The sequence below is a fragment of the Aulostomus chinensis genome, chromosome 8 (assembly GCF_037954235.1).
Source record: "Aulostomus chinensis isolate RoL2024-O1b breed Wild chromosome 8, RoL_Achi_v1.0, whole genome shotgun sequence".
NCBI classification, from domain to species: domain Eukaryota; kingdom Metazoa; phylum Chordata; class Actinopteri; order Syngnathiformes; family Aulostomidae; genus Aulostomus; species Aulostomus chinensis.
The window spans coordinates 23,182,325-23,198,287 of NC_141327.1; the positions used below are offsets into that span (position 1 = coordinate 23,182,325).

The 15,963-nt window shown below is 39.5% G+C and overlaps 1 protein-coding gene and 2 long non-coding RNA genes across 4 annotated transcripts in view; 1 reads left to right on the top strand and 2 right to left on the bottom strand.

The window, feature by feature from the left end:
* Positions 1-232: 232 nt before the first annotated feature.
* Positions 233-11,747, bottom strand: LOC147257683 (uncharacterized). The gene is made up of 3 exons (XR_015117484.1): positions 11,077-11,747; positions 2,577-2,778; positions 233-1,166 (listed from the first exon to the last, which is right to left on the bottom strand). It is a non-coding gene; the product is annotated as an uncharacterized LOC147257683 (long non-coding RNA).
* lsm6 (LSM6 homolog, U6 small nuclear RNA and mRNA degradation associated) lies at positions 7,432-9,999 on the top strand. The gene is made up of 4 exons (XM_086210243.1): positions 7,432-7,570; positions 7,941-8,068; positions 8,146-8,259; positions 9,862-9,999. Exons 2-4 carry the CDS (start codon positions 7,975-7,977, stop codon positions 9,894-9,896), a joined length of 243 nt encoding a protein of 80 aa, XP_086066369.1. The 5' UTR covers positions 7,432-7,570; positions 7,941-7,974; the 3' UTR covers positions 9,897-9,999.
* A 2,833-nt stretch (positions 11,748-14,580) lies between the features above and the next one.
* Positions 14,581-15,963, bottom strand: part of LOC147257685 (uncharacterized) — an 82,166-nt gene continuing 80,783 nt past the window's right edge. For both annotated transcript variants that reach the window (XR_015117486.1, XR_015117487.1), the window contains exon 4: positions 14,581-15,916. This is a non-coding gene — a long non-coding RNA (uncharacterized LOC147257685). The remainder of the gene's footprint in view (positions 15,917-15,963) is intronic.

Sequence of the window (15,963 nt, forward strand, 5' to 3'; positions counted from 1 at the left end):
CTGGCAGCTCCACTTGGCACATGCCTTTTTTTACAGTCATGCCAACTGTCATGCAGTAACATGAACCCCTTAAATATGCTTGTATGGTTGGCTGTGTTGTTTGCTTGTTTTTTTGTAGATAGGGTTACATTAATCCTGTTTTTTAAAAAAATATATATATATATATTGATCTGCATCATTTAATAGTTTAAGTTTTAGGTATGAGTAATTAAAAAGGTACATACTTTTTTCATGTTCAAAAAGCATAGTCGATAATACCATACTAAAATGTACAATCGTTCTGGAAAGAAAAAATTAAAACATGATGAGGAAAGATATATGATAAATGATGAAACTTGATATCTTGATAGAGAAAGAACTATTCTACAGTCCTGTATGTATATTTACAGCAAATACCGTACGTAAATAAATGGATGTATTCATTCATGACTCATTTAGGGGTACAGGTAGGAAGACATCTTGTTGTTTGCTAACCTACAACCTTTAAATCGAGTACAAAGAGTACTTCAGCAGTCTGTTAGAGGGGAGGGAAGGAGGGATAGAGGGAGGTAGGGATAGAGCGAGGGAGGGATATAGCGAGGGAGGGAGGGAAGGAGGGAGGGAGGGAGGGAGACAGAAAGGAAAAAAAGAGAAAGATAGTTGTTGCATCTTCACACAAACATGGTCTGTTCTCCCACTCTGCCATTCCACCACCTGGCCCGAGCTATGCGGGAGACTGCGCCATGCAGTGATGAACGACACCAAACAGCACAATTTCTGTTCACACTGTGGGTCATGTGGACTGAGATGGGTTGACACAGCATCTGTGTCATATCACAGGTTCCTCTTTGGTGACACCTGCGTTTTGTCAGTGTCACCCACTCAGCCTTTTAGGTTAACCGGCAGGTCTGGTAGGAAGTGGCCTTCAGAGGCCATGTGAGGTGTAAGAGCTCAGACAGTTTGACATAAAGACACATAGATAAGGCACGTGGCAATTTATCCATGCCAGTCCTTGTACTGTAGCTCCAACATGGGATCTCGTCTGCTAGATTGGCGCATTGTGAAGAGGTTCTCAGTATCTGGGTGCTTGCCAGCTGACATTCCACTGAGACAAATTGAGAGAGAGGCTCCGGCAGATTTATCGGGCCATTGGCTCGCCTCAGGAATTCTCTTGTAACATGGCACTCCTGCGAAAGGGATGAAGAAATTAGTGTAAAACAGACCCCCACCCCCCCCCTCTCCCATTGCACCCATTTAAAAATTTGCTACTACTAGCCTGCACATCCTGTTAACACACACATACACACTTCCTTTTTTATATAAATGTGGATGGATACAAGATGGATGGGTCTGAGCTTTAGTCCTCTTATTTCTATGAATATTCAAGAGGGTGGGCAAGAGAACATTGCTGTATTCTGGCTGTTGAGTCACAGCTCCTCAGTGGCAGGAAGCACTGCTGGTCAAATGACAGAGAGAGTGAGAGAGAGAGACGTGGAGGAGAGAGAGATATGCGTGTGTGTGGGATTTGAAAGGAACTGCTCCTGGCTGTCTTGGATATTTATTCCTTTCTAAAGCAATGAGGTGTTTGGAGAAAGAGGGCAGCTATGTTCTTAATGCTACAGTGAGAACAGGGAGCATTCTTCTGCACTTGCCTCAACAGATTATGGTCTGTGAATGTGAGAACTTCACCTCTGACTTACTCTTGAACAATAGAGAAAATTTGATGGACTCTCTCCAAACTGTCTGGAGAGCAGGATCCTGCAAATACACCGTAACCTTCTTGTTAAATATTCATATAACAATACATCTTAGATTTCATGGTATAATAGGGATTAATTATAAATTACTTGTATTACCATCATGTTTAAATTCACTTCCTGGTTTTGCATACAATAGAGCCCTAATGCCATATCCCCCATATTATCTGTCAGCGTCTAGAGGTTATCTGCCAAGTTGATGAACAGAGAGATTGGCTATGAAACACAAGGTGTGACAGTATGGCAATATGTTATAGTATGCAGGCAGAGCTCATCAGGAAAGAGAGGACGAGTGGCTTTGTTCCAAATGTCACGATGCATATTTATGGGCGCACTGGAGTGGCTCCTTGTATAAGCACCATTCACCATCTATCAAGCAAAACCACTACAGTGTCTCTTTGACAACTTGGTAGCATAGTGTCGAGTGACAAAGTGATCAAACTGGGCGATCTACTCAAGGCTCGAGCCAAATTTTCTTGTGAAATTGAGTCATTTGGAAAGACTAGAATATATAGACTTGTTGAGGCTAAAAAAATGTAACTATGATAATTATACACATGGTTGTACTCAGGATGCTTTAAGGCAAATTTATCTATCAACATATTTGTATCCTTTTTTTGACAATTGTTTATTTAGAAGTAGTGTGACAAAAGGAACATTGAATATGAAGTTTGAAATCATTTCTCCCTTGGCTGAAATTGAGATATTAAAATGGGAGAAGACAAGGTGACATGGGAGAAAGTCAGAAAGAGAGACAAGCAGGCACAAGCAGAATACTCAACATTAAGCTTAACTGAGCTCTGTTTCCACTAAAGTGAATCTCAGGAGATTTTTACTGACTGGCTGCGCCTGGACCATACAGCATGGGATGGGCAGTCTGACTGTCTGTCTGCAGTGCCACTCCTTAGGGAAGAACATGGCTCCAGGGCTGTAGATGAGTTGAGATGGTTCCCTGGACTAACCCCTGGGGGACGCCAGCCAGGCAGAATTGTTTCTGTGAACTTCTCTTTTCAGGCATTTCCAAGCCGAGAGAGCTTGGTGGCTGTGGAGAGACAGAACAAGAGGAGGGCTTTCATCTTGACTGAGATCAGTTCAGTGGATTTCCTATAAATTACAGGGAGTGGTTACATCCCACCTTGTCTGTATTCTACCACCCCCTCCTCCCAGCATGTGGCCCCCCAGGCCGACCAACCGCTGTCAACTATTAGCACTTGCTCTAGAGTCATTAAATGGATAATGTGTTATTTGTTTGGTAATAATCAGGAGCAAAACTCAAAGCACATGGATACCTGCCACATTTTTCATGCTGCATTATACAGTAAAACAGAACTCCTATAGTGGCTGTGTCGTGAGCTGAAGGTTGGTCCACCTGTACCCTTGCTGTTCTGAGCAGTAGACAAGAGCTGAATGGAGTCATGAGAGATGTAAACAAGTCAGCCTTTCAAAACAACCTTTCGTGCTGCAGCATCACACCATGCAGCTGAGGTTTCCTGGCCCATTTTTGACGGAAGAAAGGTTTTCCATCTTTTCCAAGCTATTACATCCATACAGTTAAGGATTACATAGAAGCAAGGAATGGGATACTGTCTACGCATCTAAGGTTGTTTTTTTGTTTTTTTCTAAACTCCCCCAAGCTTTTCCATTATCTTCTCCGTATCAAGCTTGACCTGAAGAGAAAACCTGGCTTCACTGGGGTCAATGCAGTCTAGACTTTCTTCTCATCCTGCTCCACCAACCCCCACCTCTGCCCTTGTCCTGCATATTGCTTTGGGATACAAGAGATGTGTACCCCCCCCCCCCCTCTCAAAAAAACAAAAAAAAAAACCCTAACCCCCCTATTCCCACTCAACTCAAGCCCCTGCCTCCTTTGGTCAAGTCTCCAATTTCCCACCTACAATAGCATCTCCAGTCACCATAATCTTTCTATTTCACTAACCCGCCCCTGAGGGTTAAGGGGTCTGGAGATGGAGCTGGAATTTGTCTCTCAATTGACAGCAGTGCTGTTGTGCTTTCCGACAAAACCATTCTTATACTGGGTGGTCAGAACATTTGTGATGAAGAGTCACTGTCATTCACAAGACAAGGATTTACCGACATGATGATGTCTTTCAAATTAAAAAAAAAAGGCCCTCGTAGAAATGAAGAGCCGCACTGAGTTACAATGAGATTCTGATCATTTTACGTATGCGTTAGAATAAAAACAGGCAAAACAACATAACTGTACCACTTTTACTGATGAATCCAGATAATAATCAGCAGATTAATCAAAACCAAAAAAGTAACAAAAACAATGGCAGCCATAAATCTAACAACGCTGCCAGTAAAGCTAATGTCAGAGTACAACATCTATTAAACTACTTCTATGCATCAACAATGATCACGCTGTCATTTTTACAAAATTATTATATTACAAAAAACACAAAATAACACAGTGTCAAAAATGTTGTAAAAGAGTGGTCTAGTCCATTAAATCCAAATAAAACAGAACAAATGCAAAAGGCAACTGCATGATAAACAATTGAAGTGACTTCTGATTATTCATAACACAATTTGAAATTATAATAAAACTGAGTGAAAAGATACTGAAAGCATCAACACCAGATGGTTTCAGTGGCATTATCTATAAGCTATGTTTGGATGAGACATAAAGTTTAAAGAGTGCAAATTCTGACTGGAAATTATTTGGCACAAATATAAACAATTTTCGTTAACCTACACAATGAGAGTCTTCAGCTTCTGTACGCCAGTGTTGGTTCAAATGCAGGCTGTTAATCAGATGGTTAGAAAAGAGGTAAAAACGCATACTGTACTTCGATCATGTACTTAAAAAAAACCCTGATATTTTGTAAATGTATTCTTGTGAACTTTAATTTCCAGTCACTTCCATCCTGTCACGATTCCGTGCTCATGGCACGCGATGCTTACAATGATTTTAGACTAATGTCACTTTCAGCGTTTACAATTAACATCCATTTCATCTGAATTATTGAGGATTTTCTGCAGGTTACAAGAAAAATACATTTATCTCAGGGCCTCTGGATGCTGCTGTGTCTGTAAGAGCTCAGTGTATTTTCTCATAACTCTTTATCAAGCTTTACACTTCTAATGCCTTGGAAAAAAATGTCATGTAATTATTACATGATTGGTTTTACTGGAATAATCGGTAGAAATACTTTATTTTGTGCATTCAGGGATAGAACTGCATAATGAGTGTGCCACATTTCAAATGGCGAAATCCTACTTTCAATGACGACTAAGGCCATGTATTATGATAACAAAGGACAAGTAAATGTAAGCACACAGAGGTCATTTCAAAGGCCACAGAGATAAACTGTTCTTTTTTTTTTTGCTCCAAAATTCCTTTCAAAGAAAGCAACAATGAAAGGGAACAGTGGACAAGGGGGAAAAAACATTCTTCATTGAATATTCATTAACCGGTGCCTAGGTGTATACATGGCTCTTAACCACTCTTGTTTATGACTTAAGGACTTGTAGTACTGACCTTAGTTTAACACAGCAGCAGATACCAAATTAACCTCTAGCCTCCACAGGGCTAGCCATGCCCTGCTAACAAGCAACCTGTCTAGACACACAAGAAGTACTTTATGATTCCACCTCTCTCTCTCACCCCCTCTCTTTCTCTTAACCTCTTTGTCTCTGTTAACATGCATTGGCACATCCACCCTCCTTCTATCTTTCACCTCACCGTTTCATCTCTATTTCCCCCCTATATCATTTTTCATGTACCAACCAAGCTGTGCAGTGTTTAGGTCATGCACTCACTGACCACAGTTTTATCAGATGTTAGACTTTCTCTTATCTTACAGCTGTATAATAAAATAATGAAATAATGAATAGATGTTAAACCTCAATGGTGCTTAAATTTCATTACGGATACAAAAAGTAATTATAGTAAACCTATAAACCATTTAAAGATTACACATTGATGCAGAGGTCCTGTGATATAACCATATCTTCGCACATAAATATAGGAATAATTATATGTAATTAAAAAATAGATGAGTTAAGGTCACTTACCTCACTTTTGAGTACAACAATATAAATTCAATCGAGATCAAGATATAATAAATGAAGTTCTGTGAATAATACTGAACAAAAAAAAATCCTACAAATGAGAATAAACAGGCTTCCTTTTGTTTTAGGTTGGGCATGTGTGTATTTCAGATAAAGAGAATAAAACATGCTTCTCATGTCAGGCTGGAACTGTCATGAACATACACTGTATGTTGAAGCCTTTCCAAATACTTTCCAATTCAAGATATGTGGATCAGAAAACTTTATAAAGTGACAAAAGTATGACTTTGGTCAGGGTTCAGAACACACAACCATCATAATACCTTCACACCAATAAAAACACATAAAAGGTACCATAATTAAGAAAAAAATGTGAATTCAAAAGCAGTATTTAGCCTTGTTGAAAATTTATACTGCAGTGGGAATAAAATAGTTCTTGTAGGTTCTCTTTTCAGCCAGAGGTACTCTAAAACAGCTGCCTGAGTGAGTGGTGAAGGGGGTGTGAGGAGTCCTTAGGCCTTGATAATTGATATATAATGAAAACAGATACTCAGGCCTTCATCCCTTTCTTTCATTTGATCAGACTCAAGAGAACAAGATACATATCCAGATATTTCCCTCCTTTGTGTTGACATGCTGGATGTCAGACCAGTACTCTATCTCCGATTACCAGCAACAAGTTCAGTTACAGCCAAGAGCTGACGGCATGGCTGCAAAACAAACAAACAAACAAACAAACAAAAACAAACAAAACCCCAAAACAAACAAGCAACAAAAAAACAAAACAACACAAAACACAAACCTTCATTCAAATTCTGTTGGATAAGTGTCAAGTTGTGAGACTGACTGAGGGAACAATTTGAACATATTTCAGTGAAAATATTTTGTCATAAAAAATTTCATATTCATCCATCACGATTCGCATTTTTTGTCTGACAGATTGAAATTATTTAGTAGGTTGGAAACGTGGCTCTGAATAAATATTTGATATAAGAATATACCAATAAAGTTAGTTCAAATACTGAAATATTTACAGACAGAATAAAGGACATTCTAAGTTGGAAAAAAAGATGTAAATATCTTTAAAATAAAGGTTGAAAATAGATAAATAAATATGTCCACCTACGCTTTGAATCTACATTTGGTGCTATTATTTGCACAGATAAATGTGAATATTGCAAATCTTAAAAGCCACTTATAATGAGCAAACTCTGATCCATATTGGTTATAACTTCCATGTATTTCTGAATATTAGATATTAATATTGAATTACTTTCTGTACTTGGGTATGTGGATGTTGGCTCGAAAAATATACTCTATCTTTGTTTCTTTGATTACATTTCTTAGTTTATCTATAATACATTGATCCCTGGACAATTCCTCCAATAAGACCATTTGACATTTCTTGCATTTCTCCATGTTATTTCTGTATACATTTCTTTTGTGTACGTGTAAGCTACAATACCACTTACATGGATATGTAGAAGAGAAAAACAATTAAAGGATATTAAAATCAACCGCTGAGTGAAACTTGGTTCACACACGTTGAACAAACTAAAATAAATCACATATTTAAGCTGCAAAGAACGTTTTTTGTTTCAGTACCATTCCCCATATAAGCTCTGCTGTCGCTGTCTCGATTTACAGCGATTCACTCGAAACACGCCGTAGTATTGCACGTTACGGAGTTTGTCCCTATTCACCCGCCGTAGCATCGAGGCTTGTGATTGGTCGAGCAAACGAGCTACCAGAAGCTAACTGCAATCATCTGTTACCATCGTTTAGACAACGTTCACAAGGTACGTGAAATTCTCCTTTGATATTAATTAAAAGAATTTTTCCCCTGTGCAGTGCACGTTAGTGCTACTCCCGTTAAAGTAAATGAATAACAACCTTCTCTTTCAAATTATAGCTAGTATTACTCGTTAAAGTATTAGCATTAGCCGGTTAGCTGCGCTAACTCGTTCTTAGCTACATGCTATCTGTCTGCATATTGTTACAGATTGTTGCATATTGTTTTAGCGTTTGATTTACATAAACAATCAGTTACTAATATTACGTATCAGGCCAGTTGCGGACGGATGAGTTAGTCAATTGATATATCGCTTCTTACAAGTGGTTAGACAAAATAACGTTCTACTGAAAGATTTACCAGTGGTTAATCTGCAGCCAACCAGCCAACTCGCATCACATCGGAGACAGGATGAGTCTCAGAAAGCAGACCCCGAGTGACTTTCTGAAGCAGATCATTGGGAGACCTGTGGTTGTCAAGCTGAACTCTGGGGTTGATTACAGAGGTAATTTGTCTGTCATATTTCATCACAATATGAAAAAAAACATACTTTTTTAACAACTTGCATGACTGTTTTTGCAGGTGTCCTGGCCTGTCTGGATGGCTACATGAACATCGCCATAGAGCAGACAGAAGAGTATGTCAACGGGCAGCTCAAGAACAAATATGGCGATGCTTTCCTAAGAGGAAACAATGGTAAGCAGCGTCTCATACTTCAATATTTTGTCACTTAAGCACGTACAGTGGATGTCATCTACAGCAGTTGTTTATTTCATAAATGGAAACCTAATAACTGTCCCCACATAGTCACAAGATCTTTAAATCCTGTACTTCTAGATTGTGTGATTGAGCAGTGTCTTCGTTGAATTTGGTCTAATTAATGTCCAATACTGACTTTGGAAATTTTTAATATGTAAACTCTTTAATACCATAATTGGAGATTTTTTTTCAAGGTAGAACAGAACTACTGTAAACAGTCTTAGTGTGCACTCAACGCAATTTTACAACATCCATCTTGGTAATGTCTGCTCATCATCACTTACATTGAGAACTGTTTAATAAAATTCTAAGTGAGTACAAGCTTTTAACCTGCTAATGATACCAATTCACATGATATGCATTTAGATAAAGTCCCAAATGTCCCTTAAAAACTACATCTTATGTCAGTACATGGTGGTACTTACAACTGCACAAGTTGCAGGGTAAGTTTCATACTGCCACTTTGATATGACCTACAAAGGCAAACAAAGCATCAGCCAGTAGATTACACATTTCTATATAGTGCCTGTGCTCAGGTCAGTTTCAGATGAAATCAAAAGTATGATTACCCATTACTAGAAGCTCAGCTGGTACTTGTAGTAATAGCTTGCATGTAATTGTGCTGAAACCACTTGAATCAGCTATATAGTTGCATATTTATCTTGCTTTAGTCACTCAGGGACACGTCATCAAGTCAGGCGCCCCACAAACTGTTGCACCCTCTGTTCACTCACTTCCAAAATAAATGCTCCAGCAAGCTGGAGCCAGCCAGATCAATACAGCTGATGCGACACACAAGAAATGTAACCATTATTCAGGTAAATACAGTTTTTGGACAGAAGGCTCATCAAAGTCTCCTCACACTCAAAAGTTCAGCCTTGCTGCTTTAAGTTAAATAAAAGTGTAGCTTCTGTCAACCACAACATATCAGTCCAGAGTAATACTTGCAGCTCAAGACTGTACATGCTCATTTTTATGGGAGGTGGAGGTTGGGCCGAGCTGCAGCAGCTGCAGGCAATACGAGTCAGGGATCATCGTCTCCAACAGCAGATTCAGTTGCATGTGAATACATAATTACAGCAGACTTCTCAACAAATCTCCATATACAAACATATTTATTTTGGCTGGTTTCAGCTGTTTTCTATTTGGGACTAATCACGACAAAGCCGTTTATTTGTATTTTTTTATTATCCGACTTTATGTTTTGTACTTTCTTACTTTGTCTTAAAGGAACACACCAACGTTTTGTGGAGTATGCTTCTTTTCTATCCTCCTCAAAGTCAGACAAAAAGATAGATACTTTTCTATTTTCTTCTCTGACTCTGGGGAGGGTGGCAAATAAGATGGTTCCCCAAAAAAGATGGCATGTTCCTTTAAGGACCAAATTCACTCTGTGTAACATTTAGATGAGAAGTGTAGAAATTTAGTTTGCTGCCAGAACATTACAACAAAAATAATAAATTGTTCTGGGTCTTGGAGTTGCTGTGTTGCTCTGTAAAAGTAGACTTTACATGTATGTCTTATTCTTCCTCTCCGCAGTTCTGTACATCAGCACACAGAAGAGGAAAGTCTAGTGAAGACCTTTTGTGTTATTTTTGTTTTTTTCATAAAGCCTGAATACAGGAGAATGTTTTGTTTTTGTAAAAGTGAATAAATCCAGAGCTTCTGTTGACCTAATTTGATGAATATAATGTGCATATTCCGGTGTTAAGATCTAAGAGAAACCCCTGATCCTGGATGTGATTGGGAAGCAGAATACAAGGTAAAGTAGGATTTGTTCTCTGTTCATCCCTTTTTTAATTTGTGAAAATGTAAATGGAAGGTCTGAAGTAAAATTTCTACATGGATACTTTTGGGGGAAAAAAGTGGATGTAATTCTTGAGAGATGTTGTAATTCATCTTCTAACATCTTTGGATTAAATTTGTGAATAATGTCTGTTGGGCCTCTCCACTGCCAGTGGGATTTTAAGAGTGAAATAATGAAACAACGATTTTGCTAAACCATTCACTCACAGTTTATCCCTGGAGCAAGCAATGAAGCCCATTTCTACTACTTTTTTTTTTTTTTAACCACAAAGCTTCAAAAGGATTAGAGCATAATATTGCAAGTTCTCAGTGCTAATGTGCTAATTTTGTAATTGATCTTGATAGGAACAGCTTGAAGAAAATCATTACTGAATGGCCTGACACCAGCCTTCATTTTCTTTGTTTTACCAAGTAATGCGATATTTATATGAGTCAAAACAAAAGTCTTCGAGGAGTGTTCCGAAAAGATGAAACAATCTCTGACTGAACTTCTTTTATTTCTGATTTGAAATATTTTTTGTCCTCTGGCTACTTTCTCAAGTAATGCTTCTGATAATGTCGACACACTGATGACTCAACTTGTGATGGAGTGTTCATATCTTTAACCTAAGCAGTGTCGAGTTTTGTAACCCCCCCCCCCGCCCCAAAAAGAAAAAAGATTTGATAGACAAAACAAAAGCAAATTGTGGCCTGATTTAAAGCAGCACTGCAGGCAGATTCACTATGTACCTGTGCAAGAAAATTCCTCACTTAAGTGGCCATTCAAATATCCATTACAGAATAATACAATAAGCGTGGGGCTGCAGGACTAATCTATAAATGGTGCCACCTGCAGGCTATGTCAGGCTGCATTAACATGTAAACAGATCTGTCAGATCAACTCCCACAGCCCTCTGCAGCACTCTTCCTGGTTTAATACCTAGGAGTGTCTCAGAGTACACAGGTTACCTTTTCTCAGTTCTCCCTGTACTCCGTTTCTTTTCGTTGGTAAGTCTGGTTTAGATCAGCTTTGTTGTCTCCGTTGCCCTGTGAAACTGAAAGCATATGCAAGCAATTGGAAGTTTATTTCATTTTAGTGTGGCCTGTGGTAATTTTGCAAATTAGTTCAAAAGTGGCATCACCTCATTACGCTAAGATAAGACCGCTATAAATATGATTCATTAGGCTCTTAATGAGAATGCTGTAGTGTAGAGGCAGTGAGGGGAATACTTTTCCGTCCAAGGGTGGATTTTTGAGAGCCTTGTTTTCAACCTGTACATGCGCACTCTGGCCCCTGGAAGGAGACAAAAGGCTGCCAAGGTCAGGCCCGACTTGAGAATGAAGGACACGTTATTGATCAAACTCTGCCGAGCTGCAGCTGTAGAAAGGGAATGTTGGGGGGGGGGGGGGGGTTGAGCTATAACACACACACACACACACACACAGAAAGACAGGCACTGAGTGATATGTACACAGAAAGGCATTGTACACAGTGCAACACAGCAAGAATCATTATGGCACCTAGTGAGGGTTAGTACAGGCAAATATTTACTCACTGGAATCATAACTGAGCCGCTGGCTGTGTGGCCTCACAGGGAACCCAATTAATACCCTTCACACAAATGACCTACTGGTAGACATCATGCTATTGAGCCACGCTCTTAAAAAATAATATATAAATCAAATGTGAACCTAAGCAGTCACTGTTACCATTTTCCGTCATCTGAGTATTTGATTTGAACCTCTTTCCTCGCCTTTTTCTTTTTCTACTTCAGGCCATAAAAAATATCTGAATTTATTGTTAACACAATATAAAAAAAGCTCTTTACCATTTCACGTATAAATTACATCAAAATGTCTTTTTTCCTCTCTGGGGTAGTTGTCTGAGCAGTGGTACCAACATCAAAACACTCCGTCTCAGCAGCGGGTATAAGATGCTGCAGAGGCTCAGCCTTGACGCACAGAGGTGAGTGATGGAGGGGAGAGGACAAAGGAGGCTGGAGTAGGTGACAGCCTTGTTATGTAGAAGAAAAGCAAAAAGGAGAGTCAAGTCTTACAGCACCACCAGCTGCCAGAGCCACAATACTACAGTACCTACCTCAGCAGGGTGGGAGGAGGGGAGGGAGGGAGGGGAAAGTGGAGTATGACTTTGACCCTGACTGATCACTGCAGCATGACTGTCTAGCTTTTTCACAAGGGATCAAAGGATGAGAAGGACAACCTGGAATCTGTGTTTTTTTTTTTTAACGATTGGCTGTGCTGCGCTCTCATTTAGACAAGGACACGTTTTTATCGTCCTCTGTGTTCATCTTTTCAGTGTGGATCTTGGGTGATTTTAGAAGGGTTTACAAGGAGTCTCTGAAAGGATGCTCAACCAGCCACAGAAATTACATTGCAAAAAAACAAAAACAAAAGTCATGCCAAAGTCTCACGAGAACTCAATCGCACGCACGCACGTGTGCACACACTCACAAATCTCATTACACTTAAATTGGAATTGCTTAAGAACAAAGCATCTCCGTAAGATACAGGAGCTTGTTTTTCAGAGAGCACAGTTGGCAGGACAATGTGTCTCGTTCATGGAAATTCTCTTGTGCAAAAAATGTATTCTTACACACCATAGGACATTTTTAGTCCTCAATTTAGTCTTACAGACAGGAAGCAAAGGCTGGTGGCTATTTGTAACTCTTTGCTCCTGACATCTATTGTGTACCTCTTGTAACTGGCAGTCACCCAGGCTGGCAGAGACTTGAATGATTAAGGGCTACACAAAAGATATGAGGAGCAAGGAGTTACACATAGCCATCAGCGTCCTGTCTGTAAGTCTGAATTGAGGGCCAAAAAAAGGAGTTTAAAGTATTTATGTAAGAACAAATTTACACATAAGAGCGAGGCCCTTTTTTTTTTGTTCAATGTACATCCTCAAACACCTACCTTGAACACATCATTGGATAAAAGTAAAGAGAAAACACACAGCAAGTTAAATGAAAGCAGTGAATTTTGCCCCGTATAAGTAACAATCTGTTTTCTGATGCCCCCCTTCCTCCTCTCCGTGCACAGGGATCAGTGCTGTCCTGTATGAACTTGACCAGCTTTAACCTTGGCCTGACAGCCTGTCATGTGTTTGGGATGTAAATGATGGCAGTGACCTCCCACTCTGCCTGTCCTCTCACGTCCCACTGGCTGGGTCAGAGGCCCAGTTAGGTTAGTGCAGCATAAACAAACACCTTAGAAACTGCACAACTATTGAACATGAAGGATTAAAAACAGCTGCAAATGATTAATCAATAGAAACCTCTTTTGTTTGGATCCGTTAACGAGTTATAGCTGTTCTGGTCTGGATATCTGGATGCAGTGTGTCTACTGATGTTTTGATCTGACAGGTTTCCAGCTCCATTCTGCTGTCTTTCAGTAACCTAAATCCAAGTTCAAGTTTGATGGCTGTTTGATCTTAATTGAGTGTGAGGGCCTGTGCTAGCCTGTGCTGCTCTGTTATCCCTAGGCTCTTTATTTAGCCCCGAGGACAGTCAACCTTAGCCAGAAATGTGACCCCTGACCTATCTGGAGGAAGCTATTCTCAGCACACAGACAGTCTTCCGTGATGTATCTTGGCTCCAAGCGGTAGCGTGATGCAGATGGGAGCCTAACTAGGTGCCCTTCAGAAGCAGTATTGTTGCTCTCACATTATTCACAAATTACGTGTTGCACAAGCCGCAATGCTACACACAGTAACAGAAAAACAACGGCAGGAAAGGTCTTGCTTGCTACAGTTACATGGTCCACGTGAGTCTTTGACCCCCAAAGCCTCTCAAGCCGTCCCATAACAGTAGGGTCTATTTTGGAAACACACTCAGTCAAAACTGTAGCTGTACTGCATTATTGACCAGGACCTGACCTACCTCTTCCACCACAATAAACTGCAATGACTCAACAGGGGAATACGCTATTCTGTTGAATGTGTCACCTATGTCTTAAAAGAGTATATCCTTCCTGACACGACAAAATTGAGGTGAGGGAGTTAGGGTAAAATATGGTCAACTTCTTTACCACAAAATATATTTAAAAAAATAAACTTTTGCTAAGTGGTTACTAAGGATCATTTTTGTCATATATTTGATTTTAGAGAGGCTTTAATAGTCATGAATTATGTTGGAGGGGCAACTTAAAAAGCTGGCTGAGTGAGATGAAAGTCACAAAAGTGAAGACTTGAAACATGACCTGCACTTGACTGAGATTTTAATTGCCGGAGACTTGACTCTAAAGATTTGAAACTTTAAAGCAGTGTAACTCAGATCTCATAGATTGACCTTCTAAAATCCCAGAACAATAACTGAATACAAATAAGTAAAACAGCTAAAAATATGTCTCGTACTTTATATCTACACAGGACAAAGATGACATTTGTCATTCTGAAAGATATCAATAAATCTGAGTTAATGTGCAGTTTACTGAGGAGAACTTTTTAAAATTCATTTGGAGTCCACAAAACATCTATAAAACAAGGCTGACACGTGTTACAAGTCTCAAACAAGTAAACAAAAATCAAAGATGTAGTTTGGTGACATTGTAGCGTAGCGTAGGATCATGGGAGTTGTAGTCAGCAGATGAAAGGGACGACATAACTAAGCAGTCATACATTACATTTGTATTCTTTGAAAGTCCAATCTTATTTATTACACGTTTATTTGAACAAAAAAGCCGCAAATAACATTAGTTAATATAAGATAAACTAACTTACAGAGCAGACCAGGTGGAGGGACTATGTCTCTTTACTGGCCTGAGAAGGACTTGGCATCCCCCTGTCGGTGCTGGTCGATGTGGCCAGGGAAAGAGAAGTCTGGGGTTCCCCGCTGGAGCTGCTACCTCTGCAACCTGACTTTGGGTCAGTGGTTGAAAATGGATGGGTGGAAGCACTATGGACAGTGTAAGTATACAACTCTTCAAAATACTTATCATAGGTGTAGTGTTACAAGATAAGGATTTTTTTTTTTAATGCTATCCTGATACATTTTTTGGACTTTATCCACACGTTTGAAAAACTAATCATCATTACACACACAAGATTTTCCTGATACCCTGAAGCATTTAATCGGAGGCTATTGTACTGCAAGTCATCGAATCCGTGGCTGTTCCGAAACAAAACACATCAAACATGATATTAAACTCCAGAATGAGACTGTCATTGCTTGTGAGTAATGATTGGTGAATATGAGGTAAACAGTCTGCGTCAAAAAGCTGTTTTCAATCGCCTTTTTGCTTGAGAATGGCTATTGCTTGAACTGTTTGTCAGCCAAGTCTCACTACTACACGCATGAGATTTGCATGAAATACAAACTAACCCTGCACTCAGGCAATTAGCCTCCATTACACTGGCGTTACGATTGCCAATTTGTCTGCCATGCAGGGTAATCCGGAGTGTTGCTGGCAGGCACCCAAAATTGTAATAACGGTATTGCAGGAGTCTTTTGTTGTTGTTTCCTCTCAGACTAACAGCCACAAGCGGCTGTTGTGTCACTGGATGAAATGTTGAGGAAGTGGAAATGAGTGCATGGCAGGCAGGAGGCAAGACATGAACCTTTACCTATAAACACTCCAGTCCGATGGCTTTTAGGCTGATTTTGTTCAAGTTTTGCTTTTAATGTTTTTTTTTTTTTTTTTCTGACCATAGTGCTCTGAAAATTAAACAGTAAATGTCTACAGATTTGTTTCCAAGGTTTATAGATTTTGAAAGGACCAAAGGGAGAAGAAAAAAAAAGATTTACTGGACCCTTTTTAGGTTTTAAATGAACTGCCAGGTTATCCAAGACATCTGAAAGAGACAAAATTGAATTAGAAAAATATAAATCATCCTAACTG

What these genes read in the sequence shown, in the direction of transcription:
- lsm6 (XM_086210243.1), top strand. Translation starts at nt 7,975, where the DNA reads ATGAGTCTCAGAAAGCAGACCCCGAGTGACTTTCTGAAGCAGATCATT. An exon ending in CTCTGGGGTTGATTACAGAG is followed by an intron (nt 8,069 to 8,145) that starts GTAATTTGTCTG and finishes CTGTTTTTGCAG; the next exon opens with GTGTCCTGGCCTGTCTGGAT. An exon ending in TTTCCTAAGAGGAAACAATG is followed by an intron (nt 8,260 to 9,861) that starts GTAAGCAGCGTC and finishes TCCTCTCCGCAG; the next exon opens with TTCTGTACATCAGCACACAG.